At 34.8% G+C, this 22,099-nt stretch overlaps 1 protein-coding gene across 2 annotated transcripts in view; it reads right to left on the minus strand.

Moving 5' to 3' along the window:
- LOC147389606 (lysophospholipid acyltransferase LPEAT2-like) overlaps positions 1-21,243 on the minus strand; it is a 30,730-nt gene extending 9,487 nt beyond the window's left edge. Inside the window, exons 1-8 of one of the 2 annotated variants that reach the window (XM_086417919.1) lie at positions 21,086-21,243; positions 20,784-20,989; positions 4,510-4,697; positions 4,340-4,399; positions 2,959-3,122; positions 2,801-2,864; positions 2,065-2,133; positions 859-954 (exon numbers count right to left, since the gene is read on the minus strand). In XM_086417919.1, coding sequence (XP_086274045.1) covers positions 859-954; positions 2,065-2,133; positions 2,801-2,864; positions 2,959-3,122; positions 4,340-4,399; positions 4,510-4,697; positions 20,784-20,889 — 747 coding nt within the window. In that variant the 5' untranslated portion in view covers positions 20,890-20,989; positions 21,086-21,243. The remainder of the gene's footprint in view (positions 1-858; positions 955-2,064; positions 2,134-2,800; positions 2,865-2,958; positions 3,123-4,339; positions 4,400-4,509; positions 4,698-20,783; positions 20,990-21,085) is intronic. The other variant, XM_086417918.1, reaches the window with a different exon arrangement.
- Between the last annotated feature and the right edge of the window lie 856 nt (positions 21,244-22,099).

Here is a 22,099-nt window from a genome sequence, read left to right on the forward strand (position 1 = left end):
ATTGTACCATAAAAATGCTAAATAACAATAATATTAAGAAAATAAATGTGGTTTACTGCATGAAATTTTGAATTCAAACACATTCAAAAACAACTTTATAAATTCTACTACACGAATTTGAAGCTGAACTGCTTAAAATTTACAGCAAACAGAAGTACCCAACTATTTAGAGTGTAGAAGTTCAAACTAATTTATCCACATCAATATTTGAACCAATGACTATTAATTCAACTATAACAGGTTTTAAAAAAATATTAGTGCATGAGATGACACAACTTACAAAATTTCTTCTATGGCAGAAGGAAACAAATTTTGTTCATTTCCTTTTTTTCTTTCTTGATGAATGACAAATCTAAACAAATCTTCAACATGTTTACAACAACCAAACTTAAATATCAAACTTGGAAAAGCAGTTATAGATCCGTTGAACTATGAGAATTGTGTACATCTCATAAACATGTTGCACTGCCATCTAAATAATTTGTTATCATTAACCACAGTTACTCAGGAGTTTGATTAGCTTAGTTCCACAAAATAGTATCCATTTCTTGAAACACGTTTCCAGAAAGATATTACAAATTAGGGAACCAGAACTATTTCCTAATTTTTTTTCCTTTATTAACTGAAATATGTACATTTGATTGGCTTTTAATACTACTCGTAAGAAGCAATTCAACGGGATGCAACTTCACTTTTAGAAGCTCACATAAGTACAGAGGTCCGGGATCACTGGCTGGGTGGAGATCTATATCAAACAAAAATGAAGCCCTCCCAAGAATAACAAAACATATGAAATAAGCAACCTATAGTGAAGCAGGTTTCGAAAGGCAGAGCATAGGATAAGAAAGGTATTCTTACCTGTTTCATTTGGAATGCTTTTGTGAGAAGCATCAAATCTCCATAGGAATGAAATGTTTGTACAACATTGAGTGCATTTGCAACAGCATAGCTCGTCTACAAGGCATCACACACATGAATGAAGTGATTGATCAGAAATAAATAATCTAAAGAAGACATCATCATTAAACAGCAAATTAGCTATACATGAATCACCTTACTACTAAGATGGTATGCACTCCAAGATGGTGCATAGGTCTAACTGCCTACCTTTTTAATATTTAATGATGGTGCTATCTAGCACTTTTGATCAATGCAGCTTTGTCTCTCACTTGTCAATGTAAAACCCATGCTAATATGACAGATCTTATAAATGTAATTATTACAGTTGAGTAGATGCACTTTAATGTCTAAGTTTACTCAATTGGTGATCAATCTGGCTACCTCGTACAAAATGTAACATAGTAAAGGTGGATGCATGTAGAAGCAAAAGTGGTAGTATAGCAGGAGCAAGAGATGGAGCATGTGTTGAAATCAATTTATCATTTTTAGTTTTACTAATATTCATCTTTTATGCCAATCTTTGATAAATATAAACTCATTAAGAGGAGATACAAAGCCGGTCCTGAAGACCTACCCATACAAATAGCAAGGCAGAAAAAAGCAGAAAACAACAAAAACCAAGCAATACATAGGTCGCCGTTAAACTTGCTCCCACCTAAAAAAAATTCTTCAGAAAAGAAATGCTTCAAGTCCTCAAAATTCTTAGAGCAGAAAAAAGAAGTGCTTTCACATTGATGATGGCATCGTGAAGAGCAAGTTCCTCCCCATCGAAAATCCACCAATTGTCCACCCCTTCCAAAAACCCCCCAAACAAAAGGGATCAACCCTGAAATGACTCTCTTAGTTGGTGTACGTTGCAAATATAGAAATGTACATTTCTTATAGGTTCATCTCATAAATTCACCAAAATTAGCTCTAGAGAAGAGAGTGTTACTTGCATGTGAGATCACTGAGTTAACCCATGTAGTTGAAGTGCCAAATATGATTATGAAAGTGAATGGCACAGTATGACCATTTAGGTGAATTATTTGCAATTTACAAAAGAAAATTTTCCATTGCACCACAACATTTAACATTTTCAAATATGTACAAGCAAACTAAGAGTAAACCAACTTTGTCAAAGGCCCATCACAATAAATAACTAAATAACAGAATAACCCTCACCCTCTCAGCAAAATGGACAGCACCCTCTTTTTTGTTCTCAAGTGGCACGATCACGGGAAGGTATTCTACCTGTTGACTCCAAAACAAGAGGCGGCCCCAATTAAAAATTTAATACTTGATACAAGAAACAATTGATAATATAGCACAATGAACTAACCCAAGGCCTTGAAATCTAAAGAAAATAAAGTTTTCAACAGTATCGACCACCAGTTAGTAGTCCAATTCAAAGAATAGTGAAAATTGGATTTAAAGATAGTATATGAGTACAAGAGTGAAAGAAATAGCTTAGAATGATGTAGGAATAAGGGTTGGGAATAAGATATTTAACAGCTGATGATAAGTTCAAAAAAATTAATGTAGCAATCCAATAGTCAAAGTTTTTACCATTGTAGTATGTGATTGCATAATGGCCCAAAATAACTAAATCGCGTATGCGATTGCACATGAAAACTATGGTTATATCAATATCTGCTTTACACAAAGAATACAATTCCAACAAAAGTGAGACAAGATGAGGGGGTAGTGTTCGTATAAGTAAAGGATCAATGTAGTAAGAACGATGGCATTCAAGCATTAAATTGAGAAAAATATCAGATAAACAACCAATATATAACTAGCCAATTAGCATCATTTAGTTTATGCATATATTTTATAAGGAAAAAATAACATAATACAAGATATCAAGCATTATCTAATAAAAATGGAATGTAACTATAGACAATAAGAGAAATTATACCTCCATGAAATTGTGAAATTGAGTGAACATTCTGAACATGAGCATTGGCAAAGAAACATCTCCCCTAAACAAAACGAAATGTCAAAAGACACAAGGCCTGTGATATACTATTTGAGACACCATTGACAGAATCGTTTTGCATAAGATAGAAGTCCTACCATGATTGGTCAAAGTGTACATGGGGATAGCGGACAACCACTGGTTGGATAGGGTAACCAGGAATGAATGCACCAAGTTGAAACGAGATAAGGACCCTCCCATTAGTTGTAGTACCCTCAGGAAACAATAGAACTTGTGGAAATTTATTGAACGAAGCCTTTCTCTGTATTTAGATCCTTGAAAAAACATTTCTGTGTCAAATAGCTAATAAAGTGATAAAAATTTATTCCTTCAAAGTTTGGTTAACATACAAAAACTCATGAGTATGCATTCAAAATATTATTGCTTCTATTTGAAAGCTAAAAAGTTGGCCTTAGACATTGATCCCAAGAGTATATGAAAGTAACCTTGATAACAAGAGTAACCATGTTCTGCAGCTACAGAAACAAAATGGAGAAAAGGAAAAGAATTGATACAATGTGCCGTCATTGCAGATATAGAGAAAAGGGAAAAAAAAGGGAAAAAATCATCAGTTGAGAAAACTATAATATCTATTCACCTATCACAAGTTTCAGTAAGTTCGAAAAGCATATCAACCAAGAAATATTACATTAAACACAATCTTGGAAAGAGGAAAAAGGGGAACTGCTTGGAAATTCACTGAAATTGATATTACTGCTGTAATAATGTCATATGATGAATAGATGTTTCCAAAAGAAAAGCACCAAAACCATTAACAATATAACCACACTTCTCATTAAATTATTTTCTAGTCACATTTTTTGATGAAGTGATAGCTCATTTTCTTTTAAGAGCATATAACTGTAGTAGAGTTCACAAGCATTAAGAGCCAATATCCTTTACTCTTCAGAGTCGATTTCAAATCCAACTCCTTCAGACACACCACCACCATGTGTCCCACTTACTGATGGCTTAGTCACGGTACCCAAAAATAATTGAGGCATTTGTCAGTGGCAACACAGGGGCGTTTATGTATCTGGAGTTTGGTATGAAATCCAACTCCCTGGAGTTATTGGAGTATACGCCATGGGTATATAGCATTAAAACCAAACTACTGAGGCAACTGGATGAATCATATGGTACCAAATATTCATAAATCAGTCCATATTTTGCAAGTTATATTCACCTATAAAATTTCTCATGACTTCTTGAGCTTCCCATAATTTAGAGTAAAGGTGTTATAGTGTGACATTTGAACTATGTTCCGCAAACAACCTGAAAAGAATGCTAGACACTTCATTTTGTAAGTTTAAATGTCATGTCTATGATGTACCTAGGCGTGTCTTTATTTCTATAAACATAAGTATAATTCCATACGTTATCTTGATGGAATGACTGATCCGAAAATAAAGTTCAAATTTCTAACAGAAATTAAATAACCAGAACAGTTAATTCAATCACAATGTGTAGTCTTTCTACCTTTATTTCATTGACAGCATGTTTCCTTGATGGTGCTGAGAATCTATCAACATAAATAACCTAAAAAGCACAGTTCAGGACTTCAGGTTCAGGAATTAACCTCATCATAGAACATCAAAGTACATCAAGTGCAATAAGTTTGATTAAATCTTTCTAAGGCACAAAATTACCTGCATTGCTCTGACAATAGTTCCCACAAAGGGGGTGGAATCATGGGATTCAGACGCAACAATAGTCGGGAACAATTCGTAGAAATAGAAAATGGGATCGATGTAGGATACGTGATTAGATACAACAATTGGAGCAGTCTTTCTTGAAGCTGGCCTTCCTTTTCGCCTTATCCAATAGTATCTTAAATCTGTTGAATATTTTCAAAATAAAATAAGATTTATTGGTTTGTTTTTCTTAAGTTAGTTATTTGAGGTTTTTGTGTATATATAAGGTTTAGTCCCACATCGCTCACAAGTAAGAAAGTGGTGTACCATATAAGTAATAGCCAACTTAGTTAGTTGTATTTGTGTCACACCTTTAGGCTTTGATCCAGTACTTCGAGGTGGTGCGAAGCACCACACGCACGACGTGCGAAAGGGTGTTTAAGGCGCACTGGGCGCTTTGAGGCGCACTTAAGGCGCATTGGGTGCTTTGAGGCGCACTTCGCACGTACGCTTCGTGGCAAGGAGCTGGGGAGCCTTAAAGTTTTCGAGATACGAAACCATCCAACGGTTGTGGTTGATCTGTCCCGTGTGATGGATCGGGTGAGATCAGCACCGCACGATCGGATACGATGATCAAAATAATACCGGATCGAAAACGATCCGATGCGTTGGATTAAGGTAGTAGCTGATCAGAATGATCAGGTGCGATGGATCAATATAATACTTAATCAGAATCGATCAGGTGTGTTGGTTCATGATTGGTATCCGATCAAGAACGATCGGATCCGTTAGATCAAATGGAAACTGATCGGACGCGATCAGAGCCACTAGATCAAACAGATTCAACTAAAAGGTATTAGTTAAAGGACATGAGACACATTTTTTCGATAGGGTGCAATCTGGATCGTTAGATCTCAGATAAGGCACAATCTAACGGTTATTAGACCAAGAGACATTAAATCATGACTCTTGGTCAACAGATACAGAAATGGCTATAAAAAGCCAACCAGAATTCAAATTTCTTCACTGAAAAATTTTGTATTCTCCTCTCTCTAAGCTTAAGATCTAGGCATCATCAATTTGTTATTTTTCCGAGTGTTCTAGGCTAAATCAGATCGTACATAATCTGATTTAGTATATTGAGTGTAAAGCTTCTTTGTATCCTGAAGGCATTTGTTCGTTGATCCCTTGTGTACTTTGGTTCAACCAGTAGGGGAGAATATTTGTCTAAAAGAGATCGAATCTTTTCGAGCCTAGAAGTTAATTTTCTTCCTCCATCGTAATTATTTTCCAACAGTTTTAAACAAATACTCTCTTATTCGATGGAGGCTTCGACATTTCATTATCTCCAAATGATGAATCAAGACATGTCTCGTCTTGACCGATTTGATGGACAACACTTTACTAGATGGCAACAGAAAGTATTGTTCTTCCTAACTACACTAAACATAGCCTACGTTCTAGATGATGATCTAGAACTCATTCCTGAGGCTACTCCAGAAGACAGTACGGAATTAAAAGAAAGGCGTAAGAAACAAAAAGCGGATGATTTTATGTGCAAAAACTACATTCTTAATGCTCTCTCCAATTCGATTTACGATATCTACCATACGGTCAACTCAGCCAAAGATCTCTGGAAAGCCTTGGAGAACAAATACAAAATAGAAGAGGCAAGTAATCAAAAATTTCTTATTAGTAATTATTTTGAGTTTAAGATGTCCAACGACAAACCAGTTCTGTCCCAAGTACATGAACTTCAATTAATCGTTGGAGATCTTAAGATTGTCGGAATCGATCTTCCAGAAGATTTTCAAGTGGGAGTTATTATATCAAAGCTTCCTCAATCCTGGAAAAGTTACAAGAAGAAGATAAAGCATGAGGAGAAGAAGTATATTTTGGAATCTCTACAACGTCACCTTCGTATAGAAGAAGATGTTCGTAATAGAGAACATAAAGATGAAGAAATAGAGAAAACCAAAGTTAACTTGATTGAGGGTGATAAGCCTAAGAAAGTTGATTTTAGGTTAAAACCTAAGAAAACTTCCTCCTTCAAGAAGAAATCTGATAAAAACAAGAAGAAAAACAGCAAGTGATTTTATTGTAATAAGCCTGGTCATTATGCACGAGAATGCCGACATCGAAAGAAGGAATTCAAGAAAGAAGCAAATACAGTAGTGATAGAGGAACCAATGATTGCAACAGTTTCCCATACTCGTTCACTTGCACATGTTGTGTCAAACAAAAGTGGTTGGTGGGTTGACACTGGGGCAACAGATCACTTCTATAATGATAAAATTCTCTACACAAGATATGAACCTTGTGGTGAAGATACAAAAGTGAAAATGGCAAACGGTTTACTTTCCAACATTCTCGGAGTTAGGACTGTGGGTCTTAGATTCACTTCTGGGAAAACTGTACTTCTTTTCAATGTTTTCCATGTTCCAGAACTCTCTAAAAATCTCGTGTCAGGAGACCTACTTAATAAATCAGGTTTGAAGCTTGTATATGAATCAGATCGACTTACCTTGTCCAAGAACAATGAATTTGTGGGACATGGTTATTCTTGTAATGGCATGATACGCCTAAATTTAGATAATGAAATTTCTTCTGTTTTGTATATTGTTGATTCATTATGTTTGTGGCATGGTAGATTAGGACACGTTAATTATAATTCAATTAAACATATGATTAATCTAGGACTTATTCCTAAGTGTAACTTAGAGAATATTTCTAAATGCCAAACCTGTGTTCAATCTAAGATAACTAAAAAATCCTTTAAATCTGTTGAAAGAACTTCTACTATCGTAGAGCTTATTCATAGTGATGTATGCGACCTTAATAGTAAAACACGTGGAGGCAATAGATATTTTGTTACCTTCATTGATGATTACTCAAAGTTCGCATATATTTATTTAATGAAATCTAAAGATTAAGTTTTTGAGAAATTTCGAATCTTTAAGGTAGAAGTTGAAAATCAACTTAATCATAAAATTAAGATTCTACGTTCTAATAGGGGTGGTGAATACTATCCAAATGAGTTCATTAAGTTTTGTGAAACTCATGGCATTATCCATCAAGTTACGGCTCCTTACACGCCGCAACAAAATGGAGTTGCAGAAAGAAAGAATAGAACCTTAATTGAAATGGTAAATACTATGATAATTAGTTCAGGATTATCTTACTCGTTAGTGGGAGAAGCAATTATTTCTGTTTGTTATATTTTGAATAGAGTTCCAACAAAGAAAAATAATGTTACCCCTTATGAACTCTGGTTCAAAAGGAAGCCTAATCTTAATCGTCTGAAAGTGTGGGGGTGTCTTGCTTATGTAAGAAAACCTAGTCCTAAGAGACCAAAGTTAAGAGTTAGAACCTACAAGTGTGTATTTATTGGTTATTCTTAGAATAGCTTAACTTATCGTTTTCTAGATCTGGAAACTAGTGATTTCATTGAATCTGTAGATGTAGAATTTTTTGAGGATTTGACTAAGTCAAGTTCTCATGATCCAATTTCTGAAAATTCTATTCCTAAACAAATTCATCAGCCTGTTCAAGATAACACTAGTGGTAACCCAGGTTCTGATCAACAAGATCCTGAACCTAGGAGAAGTAAGAGAGCTAGAGTTGAACACACATTTGGACCTGACTTTCTAATTTATCTCGTTGAAAGAGATAAATATGAAGTCAAGAATATTACTAGGTTCATATTAAATATAGAGAGAGATAAACCCTCTACATTTCTGAGGCTATGAACTCTAGAGATTCGTTATTTTGGAAAGAAGCCATTAATGATGAGATGAATTCGATTATTTCTAATCAGACTTGGGTTCTCTCAGATTTACCCCCAAGTGCGAAACCTATAGGGTGTAAATGGATTTTTAAGAAGAAATTGAACACAGATGGATCAATAAATAAGTTTAAAGCTAGATTAGTTGCTAAAGGTTTTAAACAGAGACACGGGATAGACTATTTTGATACGTATGCTCCAGTAGCTCGGATATCATCTATTCGACTACTTATTTCTCTTGCTTCCATTCATAAAATGGTTATCCATCAAATAGATGTAAAAATAGCTTTTCTAAATGGTGATTTAGAAGAAAAAATTTATATGGAGCAACCGGAAGGTTTTGTCAAACCTGGTCAAGAAAAGAAGATTTGCAAACTAATTAAATCCCTTTATGATTTAAAGCAAGCTCCTCTTCAATGGCATGCGAAATTTGATAAAATAGTCTTATCTCATGTTTCAAAGTAAATGATGCTGACAAGTGTATTTACTGTAAATTTGAAAATAATGTCAGTGTCATTATTTGTCTCTATGTTGATGACATGTTAATATTTGGAACTAATATTTAATGTGTAGAAGAAACCAAAAAGTTTCTATCTACTAATTTTGATATGAAAGATTTAGGGGAGGCTGACGTAATGCTAGGAATTAAAATCCTAAGGAAAGACAATGCAATGGTTTTGTCACAATCTCATTATATTGAGACAATTTTGAAGAAATATGGTCATTTTGATCATAAACCAGCCCCTACCCCTATGGATCCTAGTATCAAATTAACCAAGAACACTGGTCGTGCTAAAGCTCAATTAGAATATGCCAGTGTTATTGGGAATCTTATGTATGTTATGCATTGCACAAGACTTGACATTGCACACGTAGTAAGTGTATTATGTCGTTTTACTAGTAATCCAAGTACCGAGCATTGGAATGCTGTATCTAGAGTTTTAAGGTACTTGAAGGGGACTTTAGACTATGGACTACATTATCAAGGATATCCAAATGTATTTGAAGGGTACAGTGATGCAAGTTGGAATAATGTTGAGTCAAATTCAAAGTCTACAACTGGTTGGATCTTTACGTTAGGTGGAACTGCTATTTCTTGGGTATCTAAGAAGCAGACTTGTATTTCGGACTCTACCATGATATCAGAAATGATAGCATTAGCAGATTCATGTAAAGAGGCAGAGTGGCTTAGAAATCTATTAATGGATATACCATTATGGAATAAACCCACTCCAGCTATAATGATCAACTGTGATAGCCAGACAACATTGTACAAAGTTAAAAGTAAAGCGTACAATGGAAAATCAAGGCACATAAGCCTTAGACACAATTTTGTGAGACAATTACTCAAAAGTGGAATAATTACAATCAACTATGTGGAATCCAATAGGAATTTAGCGGATCCTTTAACTAAAGGACTTCCAAGAGATATGATATCTAAAACTTCTAAAGGAATGGGGCTAAGGTCTATAAAATAAATCAATCACCTTAGATGGAAACCCAACCTTTGTCTTGAAAAAAATAGACAAGGTTCAATGGGTACAAACAAGTCAAATAAGTGATTTAGCAGGTCACTAGAACTAATTTACCTCACTTTCTAAATCAAGTGTTGGTTTCTACAAGATAAAGGATGGATGCAAATCCTTAATAAATTCTAAAATTTTAAGTAGTGACTCGCAGAATCACTTCAAGTGAACTTACCTATATGAGTGAGGAAATCAGGCCGTTTCCTATGAAAACTAGACCGTTTCTAAAGTACTCATGAAAATAGAATATAGCGCATGGCCATTAATGTACAAAGCAAATAGAATACTCAACCTCATGGAGAAAAGTATGTGTGAAGAATCCGGCTCGTCTCTAAGGGTCATTGGTTCAAGATACGTTCACCACAGCACCTTAACAAAGCTCTGAGTATTTACACTAAGTGAATGTTCAAATCCAAAAGATACCTCTCATCTATGTACTAGTCTCTACGATGATACCAAAAAATTTTTAAACTAATGTAATTGTTTAACCGTTCTTTAGTTGTAAGAACTACGGAAGCTTGATCCATATTTGGGTACGTAGACAGCAACTTAAGTGGTGCAGCTGTTTTATTATATATATATATATATATATATATATTTCAACTATTTATATTTTGAAATAGTGGGGGATTTGTTGAATATTTTCAAAATAAAATAAGATTTATTGGTTTGTTTTTCTTAAGTTAGTTATTTGAGGTTTTTGTGTATATATAAGGTTTAGTCCCACATCGCTCACAAGTAAGAAAGTGGTGTACCTTATAAGTAATAGCCAACCTAGTTAGTTGTATTTGTGTCACACCTTTAGGCTTTGATCGAATTCTTCGAGGTGGTGCGAAGCACCACCCGCTCACGCGCACGCACATGCGCGACGTGCGAAAGGGCGATTAGGCGTTTTGGGCGCTTTGAGGCGCACTTCGCACGTACGCATCGTCGCGAGGAGCTGGGGAGCCTTAAAATTTTCGAGATACGAAACCATCCAACGGTTGTGGTTGATCAGTCACGTGTGATGGATCTAGTGCAATCAGCACCGCACGATCAAGTTAGTATCCGATCAGGAACCAATCGGATACGATGATCAAAATAATACCGGATCGAGAACGATCCAATGCGTTGGATTAAGGTAGTACCTGATCAGAATGATCAGGTGCAATGGATCAATATAGTACTTAATCAGAATCGATCAGGTGTGTTGGTTCATGATTGGTATCCGATCAGGAACGATCGGATTCGTTAGATCAAATGGCAACTGATCGAACGAGATCAGAGCCACTAGATCAAACAGATTCAACTAAAAGGTATTAGTTAAAGGACATGAGACACATTCTTTCGATAGGGTGCAATCTGGATCGTTAGATCTCAGATAAAGCACAATCTAACGGTTATTAGACCAAGAGACATTAAATCATAACTCTTGGTCAACAGATACAGAAATGACTATAAAAAGTCAATCAGAATTCAAATTTCTTCACTGAAAAATTTTGTATTCTCCTCTCTCTAAGCTTAAGATCTAGGCATCATCAATTTGTTATTTTTTCGAGTGTTTTAGGATAAATCAGATCGTACATAATCTAATTTAGTATATTGAGTGTAAAGCTTCTTTGTATCCTGAAGGCATTGTTCGTCGATCCCTTGTGTACTTTGATTCAACCAGTAGGGGAGAATATTTGTCTAAAAGAGATCGAATCTTTTCGAGCCTAGAAGTTAATTTTCTTCCTCCATCGTAATTATTTTCCAACAAAATCAAGAAAAAAAAAACGCATAAATCAAACATTTGAAAAGGGGCTAATTTTAAAAACTTAAATTAAAGTTATAAATTAAAACAAAAGCAATGTTTTTTTAACCAAAACAAAAGGGGCTAATTTCGCCTCATCCAATGGTAGCTTAAATCAAGCAACTGAAAAGGGGATAATTTGAAAACCTTCAATTAAACTAAGAAATCAGAGAAAAGCTAGGATTTTTACCCAAAACTAAAGAGAATACAACGAGAACAGAGACGAGTGATCCACAAAATCCTACATCGCCATTGAGGCATCGGGTTCTGCTTGTCTTTCCAACCCAAGAGAGCAAGTTTAGTGACGATGAAACCTATGGCAAGAGAGAGACCGAAGAAGAAGAGGCAAATAAGAGCAATAGGGATGCAGATTATGATCTTCAACCACTCGTAAAGACCTTCAATGTGAGGTGTATGATTTCGAAATGGCAATGAAAGTAAGATTGATCCAAGGGCCAAGAAGGGTATCTTCTTGAGTTATGCAAATGGTATCAAGGGCTACAAGTTATGGTGTCCAAATTTGCATACAATAGTGGTCAGCAGAGAGTTTAAATTTAATGAATCTTTAATGCAAGCTTCTTGTAAGCAGAATGGGATGGTTGAAGAGAATAAGAGGGATTTTGAGGAAGTGAAGCTTAGTACTCCTAAGGCATCAGCTAAGATTATTGTTGAACAAGTTGAGGTAGAAGATGTTCAACAACAACAACAGTCCTTAGCAAATGGTGGACCCAAGAGGGCACTTAAGGCTCCAGTTAGTTATGAGTTTGAGGATATGGTTGCTTATGTACTCTCTATTAAGTGTGATGAGTCGTCTACATTCTAAGAGGCAATTAATGACAGCCAGTGTGAAGAGTGGAAAAATGCCATGAGTGAGGAGATGAATTATCTTCACAAGAATCAAACATGGGATCTGGTTCAATTAATCAAGGAGAAGTACGCACTTGGGTACAACTAGGTGCATGCAAAGAATGAGGGTTCTCCCAGGGTGAATGATGTGAGATACAAAGCTCAGTTGGTTGCCAAGGGCTTTGCTTAAAAGGAGGATATAGATTATAATGAGGTATTTTCACCTGTGATGAAACATACTTCTATTAGGATTTTGTTGGCCATGATTGTATAGTTTGACATAGAGTTGGATAAACATGACATTAAGACTTCATTTCTCCATGATGATTTAGAAGAGAAAATCTTCATGACTCACCTTGAGGGGTTCAAGGTTGCTAGTAAATAAGGGTATGTGTGCAAACTAAAGAAGTCGTTATATGAGTTGAAGCAGTCACCAAGAAAGTGGTATAAGAGGTTTGACACATTTACGATAGATCAGAGTTATACTAGAAGTGAGTATGATCATTGTGTGTATTTCAAGAAACTCATTGATGGATCATATGTATCCTACTCTTATATATTGATGACATGTTGATTACTACAAAGAGCATGGTTGAAATTAACAAGTTGAAGGTTCAAGTCAGTATGGAGTTTGAGATGAAAGATCTGGGTGCAACGAGAAAAATTCTTGGTATGGAGATCAGTAGAGAGCGAAAGAGGAGCAAATTATGTTTGTCACGATAGAAGTATCTTAAAAAGGTGCTTTCACATTTTGGTGTGGAAAACTCAAAACCTGTGAGTACTCCATTGGCAGCCTAGTTTCGTTTGCTAGTGGTTATGTCCCCTACTACAAATGATGACAAAGAGTATATGACTAGGGTTCTATATGTGAGAACAGTGGGTAGTGTTATGCATGTTATGGTATGCACTCATCCAGATATTTCACATGCAGTCAATATGATTAGCAAAAATACGTCAGATCTAGGGAAGAAACGTTGGCAGGCACTAAAATGGTTGTTGAGGTACTAACCAGGTAATATGGATGTTGGTTTGGTGTATCAATGGGACGATAGTTTATAAATTTATGTCAAAGGTTATGTAGATTCTGACCATACGAATGACTTGGATAAGAGACAATCCACTACAGGCTATGTTTTCACACTAGCCAATGGCCCAATTAGTTGGAGATCTATGTTGCAATCGAATATTACTTTATCTAATATAGAGGCAGAGTACATGGCAGTCACTAAGACAATGAAGGAGGCGTTACAACTTTGTTGTTTAGTTGGTGATTTGGGGTCCTCTATGAAGAATGTTTATGTCCATTGTGACAGCCAAAGTATTATTCACCTGGTAAATAACCAAGTTCATCATGCATGTACCAAACACAAACATTCGATTTCATTTTATACGGTGAATTATCGGAGATGGAAAGATTACTTTGAAGAAGGTGAGCACCAAGGATAATCCAATTGATATAATGACGAAAGGGCTTCCAACGATCAAGTTTTGTTCTACATGTTTGAGCAACTTCAAAATGCTGACAACAGTACTGTTATGTTTGGGATGACGTCGAAGTACTTCTGAAAGTTTAGGGCCAAGTGGAGATTTGTTGGTTTATGGTCCTAACTTGAGATTTTTTTAGGTATCTTGTAACCGAGGTGTGGAGGCTGACAGGCCCCTGAGGGGAATTTTTTTATAATTAAAAAAAGAATTGTTCTGCCCTATGATGCCATATATATTCCAAGTTTAGAAATCCTAAAAAGCATTGTATTTTCACAATTTTCATAAATTAAGAATTATCATCGCCGCCCGTGCACATAAGCAATTTTGTCGAACCACGTAAATCTCTTGTGCTCTTTGTTTTAATCTTCGTAGTTTATCAATCTTAATCGGTCATTGAGAGTTTTTCTACAACATTTTCTAGAATGACACGGCTATTCTTGTTGAAAGATCTATCTGAATTACCATATGTTTTTACAACCTTTTATAACGAAATTTCAATTTCAATTGGGCAAGCCTATTAAAATTCGTCACTCAAATAATGCTCTTGAATACATGCAATCTTATATTCACATTTTTTGTTATGATCTTTGCATTCTTCTTTAGACATCTTGTGTTCATACATCCCAAAAGTATGGTGTAGCTGAATGCAAACATCGTCATCTGTTGGATGTTACTCGTACTCTTATGTTTCATATGCATGTATCGAAACCTTAATGGGATGATGTTCTAATTGCTTTCCATTTGGTTGATTGTATGCCATCATCAGTTCTAGATGGTCAATAACATTTCTTACTATCATACCCCAATGTTTCTCATTTTATGGTTCCTCCTTGGATGTTTGGATGTGTGTCCTTTGATCACAGTCATGACCCCTCAGTCGGTTAAGTGTATCTTTTTGGGTTATTCTCGTACTTAGAAAGGGTATCTTTGTTATTGTACCAACTCATCGTTATTATGTTAGTGTTGATGTTACTTTTTTTAGTCCACTCCTTTCTTTTTATTACATCGAGAGTCCTACGATTTAGATCTTTTGCTTCCGTGATAGGGGGAGTTACCACATGTTATTCTTCCTATGTTACTCCTCTCATCATTCCAGATGTGCCCACTAGTGCTATTTTGAGTGTTTATGAGCGTACTACTTCACGTGCAGTAGTTCCATATGGACTATCTCATACTACATCTGTCTCATCTCAATCCACAACTTCTATAGAGCATCATGCTACCTTGATTGTTTCATTTGGTGATCTTCTTATTGTTGTATGGAAAGGTACTAGTACATGCACTAAAAATCTAATTGTGGATTTTGTTTCTCATCATAGGGTGTCTCATTTATTTTGGAATTTTTCATTCTCCTTGTCCGTTGTCTATGATCATACTTCTTATACACATAAATTCTTTTCTCATGGATGGAATTGGCTATGGATGAGGAGATGACAGCTCTTCATCAAAATCATACATGGGATCTAACTCAACTTCCTAGGAAGTAAACTATTAGTTGTCATCGGGTTTACAACGTCAGGTATTTAGTTGATGGATCTGTTGAGCGTTTAAAGGCAAGTTTGGTTATCAAAGGTTATATGATACATTTGGGGTGGATTACTTTGAGACTTTTCCTCTCATTGCTTGACTTAATTCTATTGAGCTCTACTATCTGTGGTAGTATGTCATGAATGTCCTTAATATAAACTGGATATAAATAATGCTTTCTTACAAGGCGATTTATAAGAACAGGTGTATATGGAACAACCACCTGATTATCTTACATTTGATCAGACTACAGTGTGTGGTTTATGAAAAGCTATTTAGTGTGTATTCAAAATAACTCAATCTCTTTTTTTTTTACTTTTTTAGAGAATTCCCACATACGCTAATGAACTTCTTTTAGACTGTCAAGGAAACCTTGCAGTTATTTTCAAATTGAGCTTGTTGTGTTGATTGGGGATTACACACCATTGTTTTTCATCATAAAATTTGTGATGCATTTGAATTCTAGGTTGAATTCAAATTAGAAAAGTTGTTGCTTTGGAGGAACCCAATACAAGCATCAATTTTCTCATGGTGGGCCCCGTGTGATGGCAGGTTGTCACCTCATCAAGTGGATCATGTAAAATATTTCAGTAATTTAGTTATATTACATTTGTTTTTCTAAAATTCTTTACATGTGGTCACAATGCAATTTAACAAGGAAAAATGGAGTCGGAAGATTGCTTAGGATTTGGAACACTAAAAGTGTCTCTAGATATGCATTGTATCCCTTTTCTCACATATGCACCAAAGTCCCATTGATTGAGCTATGTAAGAGTAGGAGAAATCGCCCCCTCGTGTTCAATTATCAAGGATGTCAAAGGCCAAATCCGATGACTAGGAATGTAATTTATAATTTTATAATTTCTATTTATTAGATCTAGTTCTGATTTGATTTAAGGCTCTAGAACCTATATTCATGGGATTCATGTGATGGGGAGATGAAAATTTTCATCGGTCAACCATGCAACTCATCTACGCCACCATGTGCTTCACCATCACAACCAATGTTATCTCCCATGACCCAACAACGATTCACCATATTTGATCAAAGCTTGCTTGCAACCACCATGGTTGTATTATCAATGCCATCATTCCCTCGACAGATCTATGTTTATCATCTCCACATTCTCAAATGCAAAATCCTCAACCTTTGGTCAAGTGGAGTGGTTTGAGACAACATTCTCAAATTGGATCAGGCTCAAACTTTACCAAATATACGCTTAAGTTGTCTGAAGGCCTAACACCCCTTAATCAAGCTCAATCTCCCAAAAGCCATTGTATAAATTGTCTAAGCACAACAAAAAATTGAGTCAAGCTTGTGCTTAAGATTGTTCCCTCAACAGATCTATGTTTATCATCTCCACATTCTCAAATTCAAAATCCTCAACCTTTGGTCAAGTGCAGTAGTTTGAGACAACATGCTCAAATTGGATCCGGCTCAAACTTTACCAACTATAGGCTTAAGTTGTCTGAAGGCATAACACCCCTTAATCAAGCTCAATCTCCCAAAAGCCAATGTCTGAGCACAACAAAAAATTGAGTCAAGCTTGTGCTTAAGATTGTCCCCCCCCCCCCCCCTCTCCCCCCAAATATATATATATATATATATATATATATATATATATATATATATATCTTGCGGAATAATAGGAGCCCAATGATTGTACTCAAGATGGAGCGTACATCAAGATAGTCTAAGACTCCAAGGATAGCATGGCCAATGACAAATGCAAGATGTAGCCGACATTGAGCACATTTTGAAGTCCAACAAAACCCATCTAATCGTATAAATGACTTTTTCGAGGGTCCTATTGATCAAACTACATTATCATCAGTACATTCCTGAGGTGGTTCTTAACCGAATAAACCACTTTATGAGACAAAGGTAGAGTACAATATATAAAGATGAGTGAGATACATATACCATTACCAATTAATGTATCTCTTCCCAATGGAAGGTTGGGATCATAGACAGTCCTATTTTTAACTAGGTTAGAATCAATCAATATTTTCTATGCTAGGAAAGGTCTATTATAACATTATATGCACCAAATTTAAAGAAACAGATAGGATACTCATATCAGTATTTTTGTATTGTGAAAGCAATCTTAGCTAGCCTTGCTCTAGTTATTTGAATCTCTCAATGGTTATTATTAGCTATTTTATGCTTAACTTGGGTGAGTTAAATTAGTCCAAACAAAAGTAGATATGATGAGAGTGGGCTTACAATAAATCACAATTTCCCATATAGTTCTAGGATATGAGAAAATGATCTTACCCTTTACCTTGTTGTAATACAGTTGAAGTTGATGCGTATACAATTTCCATTCTCTATGTCACTGTATGTTTTCTCGTTTTTCTTTTTCTTTTCTTTTTTTTTTTTTCTTTTTCACTCAGTTGAATCCAAACTTGGCTGCAGGTACTATAATTTCAAAAAGTGTCCATAAAGCACAGAAGTGACTTTTTTTTGCTTTGAAAAGCATGGACAAAATGATAGTTGTTCCTATTGGGAATGAGAAATTATCTCACCTATCAATGGATTCTTTGTGTTGATCTCTCTCTTTTCTTTTATATTCTTTTTTTTATTTGATAGGTTTGTCGCTTTTAATCACCATTTAAGTAGTTTGGTTTGTAATCTTCAGGAATCTGATGTAGAACCAATGAAATTTCAGGATACACAAGCAAATGAAAGCTTTAACTAAGTTTTTTCAAATATCATTTTGACTTTCAGAATTATTCGATCGATTAAAAGATTAATCGGGGTGGATTGAAGATAGTAATACTAGTAAGAGTCCATTCTTCACTTGAATAAAACAATAGTGTAGCTTCAGAATATTCATCAATCAGCAAAATTGATGAACTAGTGTAGACATGTTTGCGACAAAAGTGCTAACCCCTACACTGAGAATTTTCTTCGGGCCACAAGAAATTATCAACTGTTCTAGTAAATTTGGAAATTTACTTGAATATTACTAGAATGTTTATTGGGATATGAGATCCAATAAGTTAGTTTCTAATTAAATGTGCATGTACATTTCTAGCATCAAATGATCTTACAGAAGAGAAAAGAGGAAAACATAAGTTTCCTAGAGATCGGTACAGGTTTCATATGGATATATTTGCAAGGAATTCCTAGAAATATTCATAGAAATAAATGCTACTTAGTAAATCAACTAAAAGTGGGTGACCCCTAAGTTGAACTGATCATTACTACATCAAGAAAAAATATTCTTTCATTCTTGAGCATCAAGATCATACACTACAAATATTGTGTTTTCCTAAGTTTCATGTGATATTACCAACTATTGGTTATGAATTTAATTAAGAATCTACTTCATTTATTGGTGTAAGTTTTGACATTAGGAAAGTTGAATTCTAACCTTTATTCAAATTATTCTACTCTTGTGTCCTAATCTAGTCGATTATCTAGCAATAAAGAGAACGAAACTGAAAGTTGAATGCACCAGCAAATATTTCTTGAAATTGAAAGTTTATCTTGAACAATTTTAGTATGTAATTACAAGTATGCACTTTTAACTATTAATATATACTTTCCATAATATATTTAGTGTTGTTATTCTTAATTGCAACTCAGTTTTGCAAAAGATTATCTATAGTGTACATACAACAACTGTTGACAAGATGGTATGGGCATGTTCAATGAAGAACGATTAACAGCCCCATTAGAATAAATATTGAAGTCAAAGGTCCTAAAAGTGCGAGACGAATACCAAAAGAAATACGGATGGGGACCGTGTAAGCAGATATGGATTCACTCTCAGTAACAAAATACTTGACTTTGGATAGAGTGGAATGAAGGAACAAGATTCATTTAGTTGACCCCTAATTCATGGCCACTATGTCCATAATGTTGAAACACCGACATGTAAGCAATCTCAGTTTTACCCAAAAGAAAATCAATGTAAGCAAAAGGGATAATGCAAACAGCAAAACGGATAGTGCAAACATGAAATACTAGCTACAAGGAATGTTAAAAGACAACCATCACTTATGGTAAAGATGCAACAACAATCACTTAATTTATACGATGGTTTAGATATCACCAACTACAATCATCCATCAATTTGTCCCATCTTTCCTAGTAAGAAAATGAGTTATCATTTACTCTCATCCACTTCCCCAGTCCTAAATTATAGATGACATTGCGTAATATAGGAATCTCTAATCTTTCATCTTGATATAGGACTTAACAGAAATATGACAAAACCCATCTTATAATTTATGAAACTTGTAGGGTTGTACCCCTAATAGCCATTATAAGCTATTATGAAAAAACTAAATCACTCTTGTAAACGAAAACTTCTTATGAACTACAAAGGATTTCAAATGGAATGATTTCAAATATTGAATCGTTGAAATTAATCCCTTATCCCATTTTTCATTATTGAAACAATAACTTTATATAACAATATCTAAGCCCCATTCATTTTAAGAAAACTCCCAAAAAAAAAAAATCCAGTTTAATGTATGGGAATTAATCAAGAAAGTGCCTAACAGTCGCAGGTGCAATGAAACGCCAAAACAAAAGAGTACAAAACAGGCCCCCGCTTTGGCCAGAATAATATATATATATATTTTTTTTGATAAATAGCATTGTATTCATTATAAGAATAATATATATTTTACATTATAAGTGTACTCAAACCCCTTAAAAAACCAAAAACTCTTACCAAGATGGCTGAAGAACCCAAGTTGGTTTTGTATGTTTTCTTTTTTGCCCAGAAGGAACAAACAAGGATTGCTAGTGCTCATTAAAATGATCCTCTAAACATTAAGAGAATCATTTCTGATCATCTGCAATTTAACCCACCAAAGAATTTGAATAGTTTGCACCAAGTGTTGTTCAAGGACTCAGGATCCATGATCTGACAAATGGTTGTCCTAATTTTTCTTCTTTTACAAAAAAGAAAATAAAAATAAAAATTAAGAAACCCATGAAGAACAAGTACTCAAAAAATTAAGAAACCCATGAAGAACAAGTACTCAAAAAACAAGTACATCATAAAAATCTTTTGCAGACCAAAAAAAAAACCGGAAAGAAATAAAGAGTATAAAAAGGGAAATAAATAAAAAATAGAGATTTGATTCAGATTTCTATACAGAAAAAAGAGAGAAATATAGAGGACAGTTTTCAGTCACAACTCACGAGCTATAAAACTATACAAGGCTGAAATTATAGTACAAAAGAGTGCAAAACTAAGGAAAAAAATAAATAATAAAAAGGAGTTGTGGAAATTAAATTATAAATAATAAGTAGATGGGAAAGAGGGGTGAGGGATCCATTAATATATAATTTCAAAGAAGGTTTTAAAAATAAAAATTAACATACCTTGAGCTTGCAAACTCATAGAGTTTTCCTCTTGGGGAGAAGACAATAAGAGCAACTTCAGCATCACAGAGAACAGAAAGCTCAAAAGCTTTCTTGAGCAACCCATTTCTACGCTTTGAGAAGGTAACTTGCCTGCTTGTAGCGTTCTCTATACGCCTCATCTGCGTCTTCCCTCTCACCATATCTTCTCCTTTTATACGGAATAACTGTAATAACGATCAGAATAACTGTAAGAAAATCAAACACAGCTGTGCTCTCTTAAAGATAAGACATGGAAGAACTTAAAAATAACTTGATCCCACTTTTGAGAAGAAGATGTTTTGGGTTGGTCTTATTCTCTCTCCCTCTCTCTCTCTCTCTCTCTCTCTCCCTCTCTTTCTCTCTGATCTTGATCTGGAAAATCAGAAAACAACCAAAGAATGCCAACTTTCCTTATTCATCCCTTCTCCGAAGTTTCTAACTTGATTGGGTAAAAAAGGAAAAAATGGTGATATAAAGACCAAAAGGTCACATCTTTCTCTTTTTTACCTTTTTTGTTAAATTTTCAACTTTGAAGAGAGAGAAAGAAAGAGAGAGAGGTTCCAAGACTTGGTTCCTCCGCAAAGTAATGGGAGGTATTACATGGTTCAGAAAACATTAAGGTACTTCATGATGCTCACATCTTGCCCCTTTGATTAAATAAAAGGTATCTCGAGATCTATCTCACACTAATCTTCAACCCATTATTTTTTAGCAGATTGTGTGACTCATGAAGAATGACTCCTTACAAAACACATGATCCTGATTGTTTAAACAGGAACTTATCACGAGAATAAATATCAACCATCAGATTTTGTGTTTAGATAGTTAGGATCGTATGGGTTTTTTCACAAACCACTCTTTAAGAGTCATTAGGAATTTTTTTTTTCTCGTCAAACAAAGTGTTAGTGGTTAAAGGAGTTGAACTGAGTTCAATGGGATTTGAACCCAGATCATGAGATCAACTCTACCCAAGTCTTTACCACTTAACTAAATGGCATCTTCATGAACCATCGATTCGTATCCTATATACACATATATTAATCATAAGTGGGATGTATTTTAGGACCATCATTTATAGATTGATTTAAGTTGAGTTTGGATTAGTCCTAACCCAATCCTAAATAGGTGAACTATACCCTAGACTATCGCTAACCCTTCTCAAACTGATGTACATTAAGCTTTTTTTTTTTTTTTTTGTTAAGTAAAAACTACGGTAATTTAAACTCGATATCTCTCATTTTTTGGAAGGAGACCTTGGTTACTTCGTCCAACACTTGTTGGTTACTAAGCTTAAC

This window comes from Akebia trifoliata, chromosome 12 (assembly GCF_017979445.1).
Source record: "Akebia trifoliata isolate Shusen 1 chromosome 12, ASM1797944v1, whole genome shotgun sequence".
Lineage (NCBI taxonomy): Eukaryota > Viridiplantae > Streptophyta > Magnoliopsida > Ranunculales > Lardizabalaceae > Akebia > Akebia trifoliata.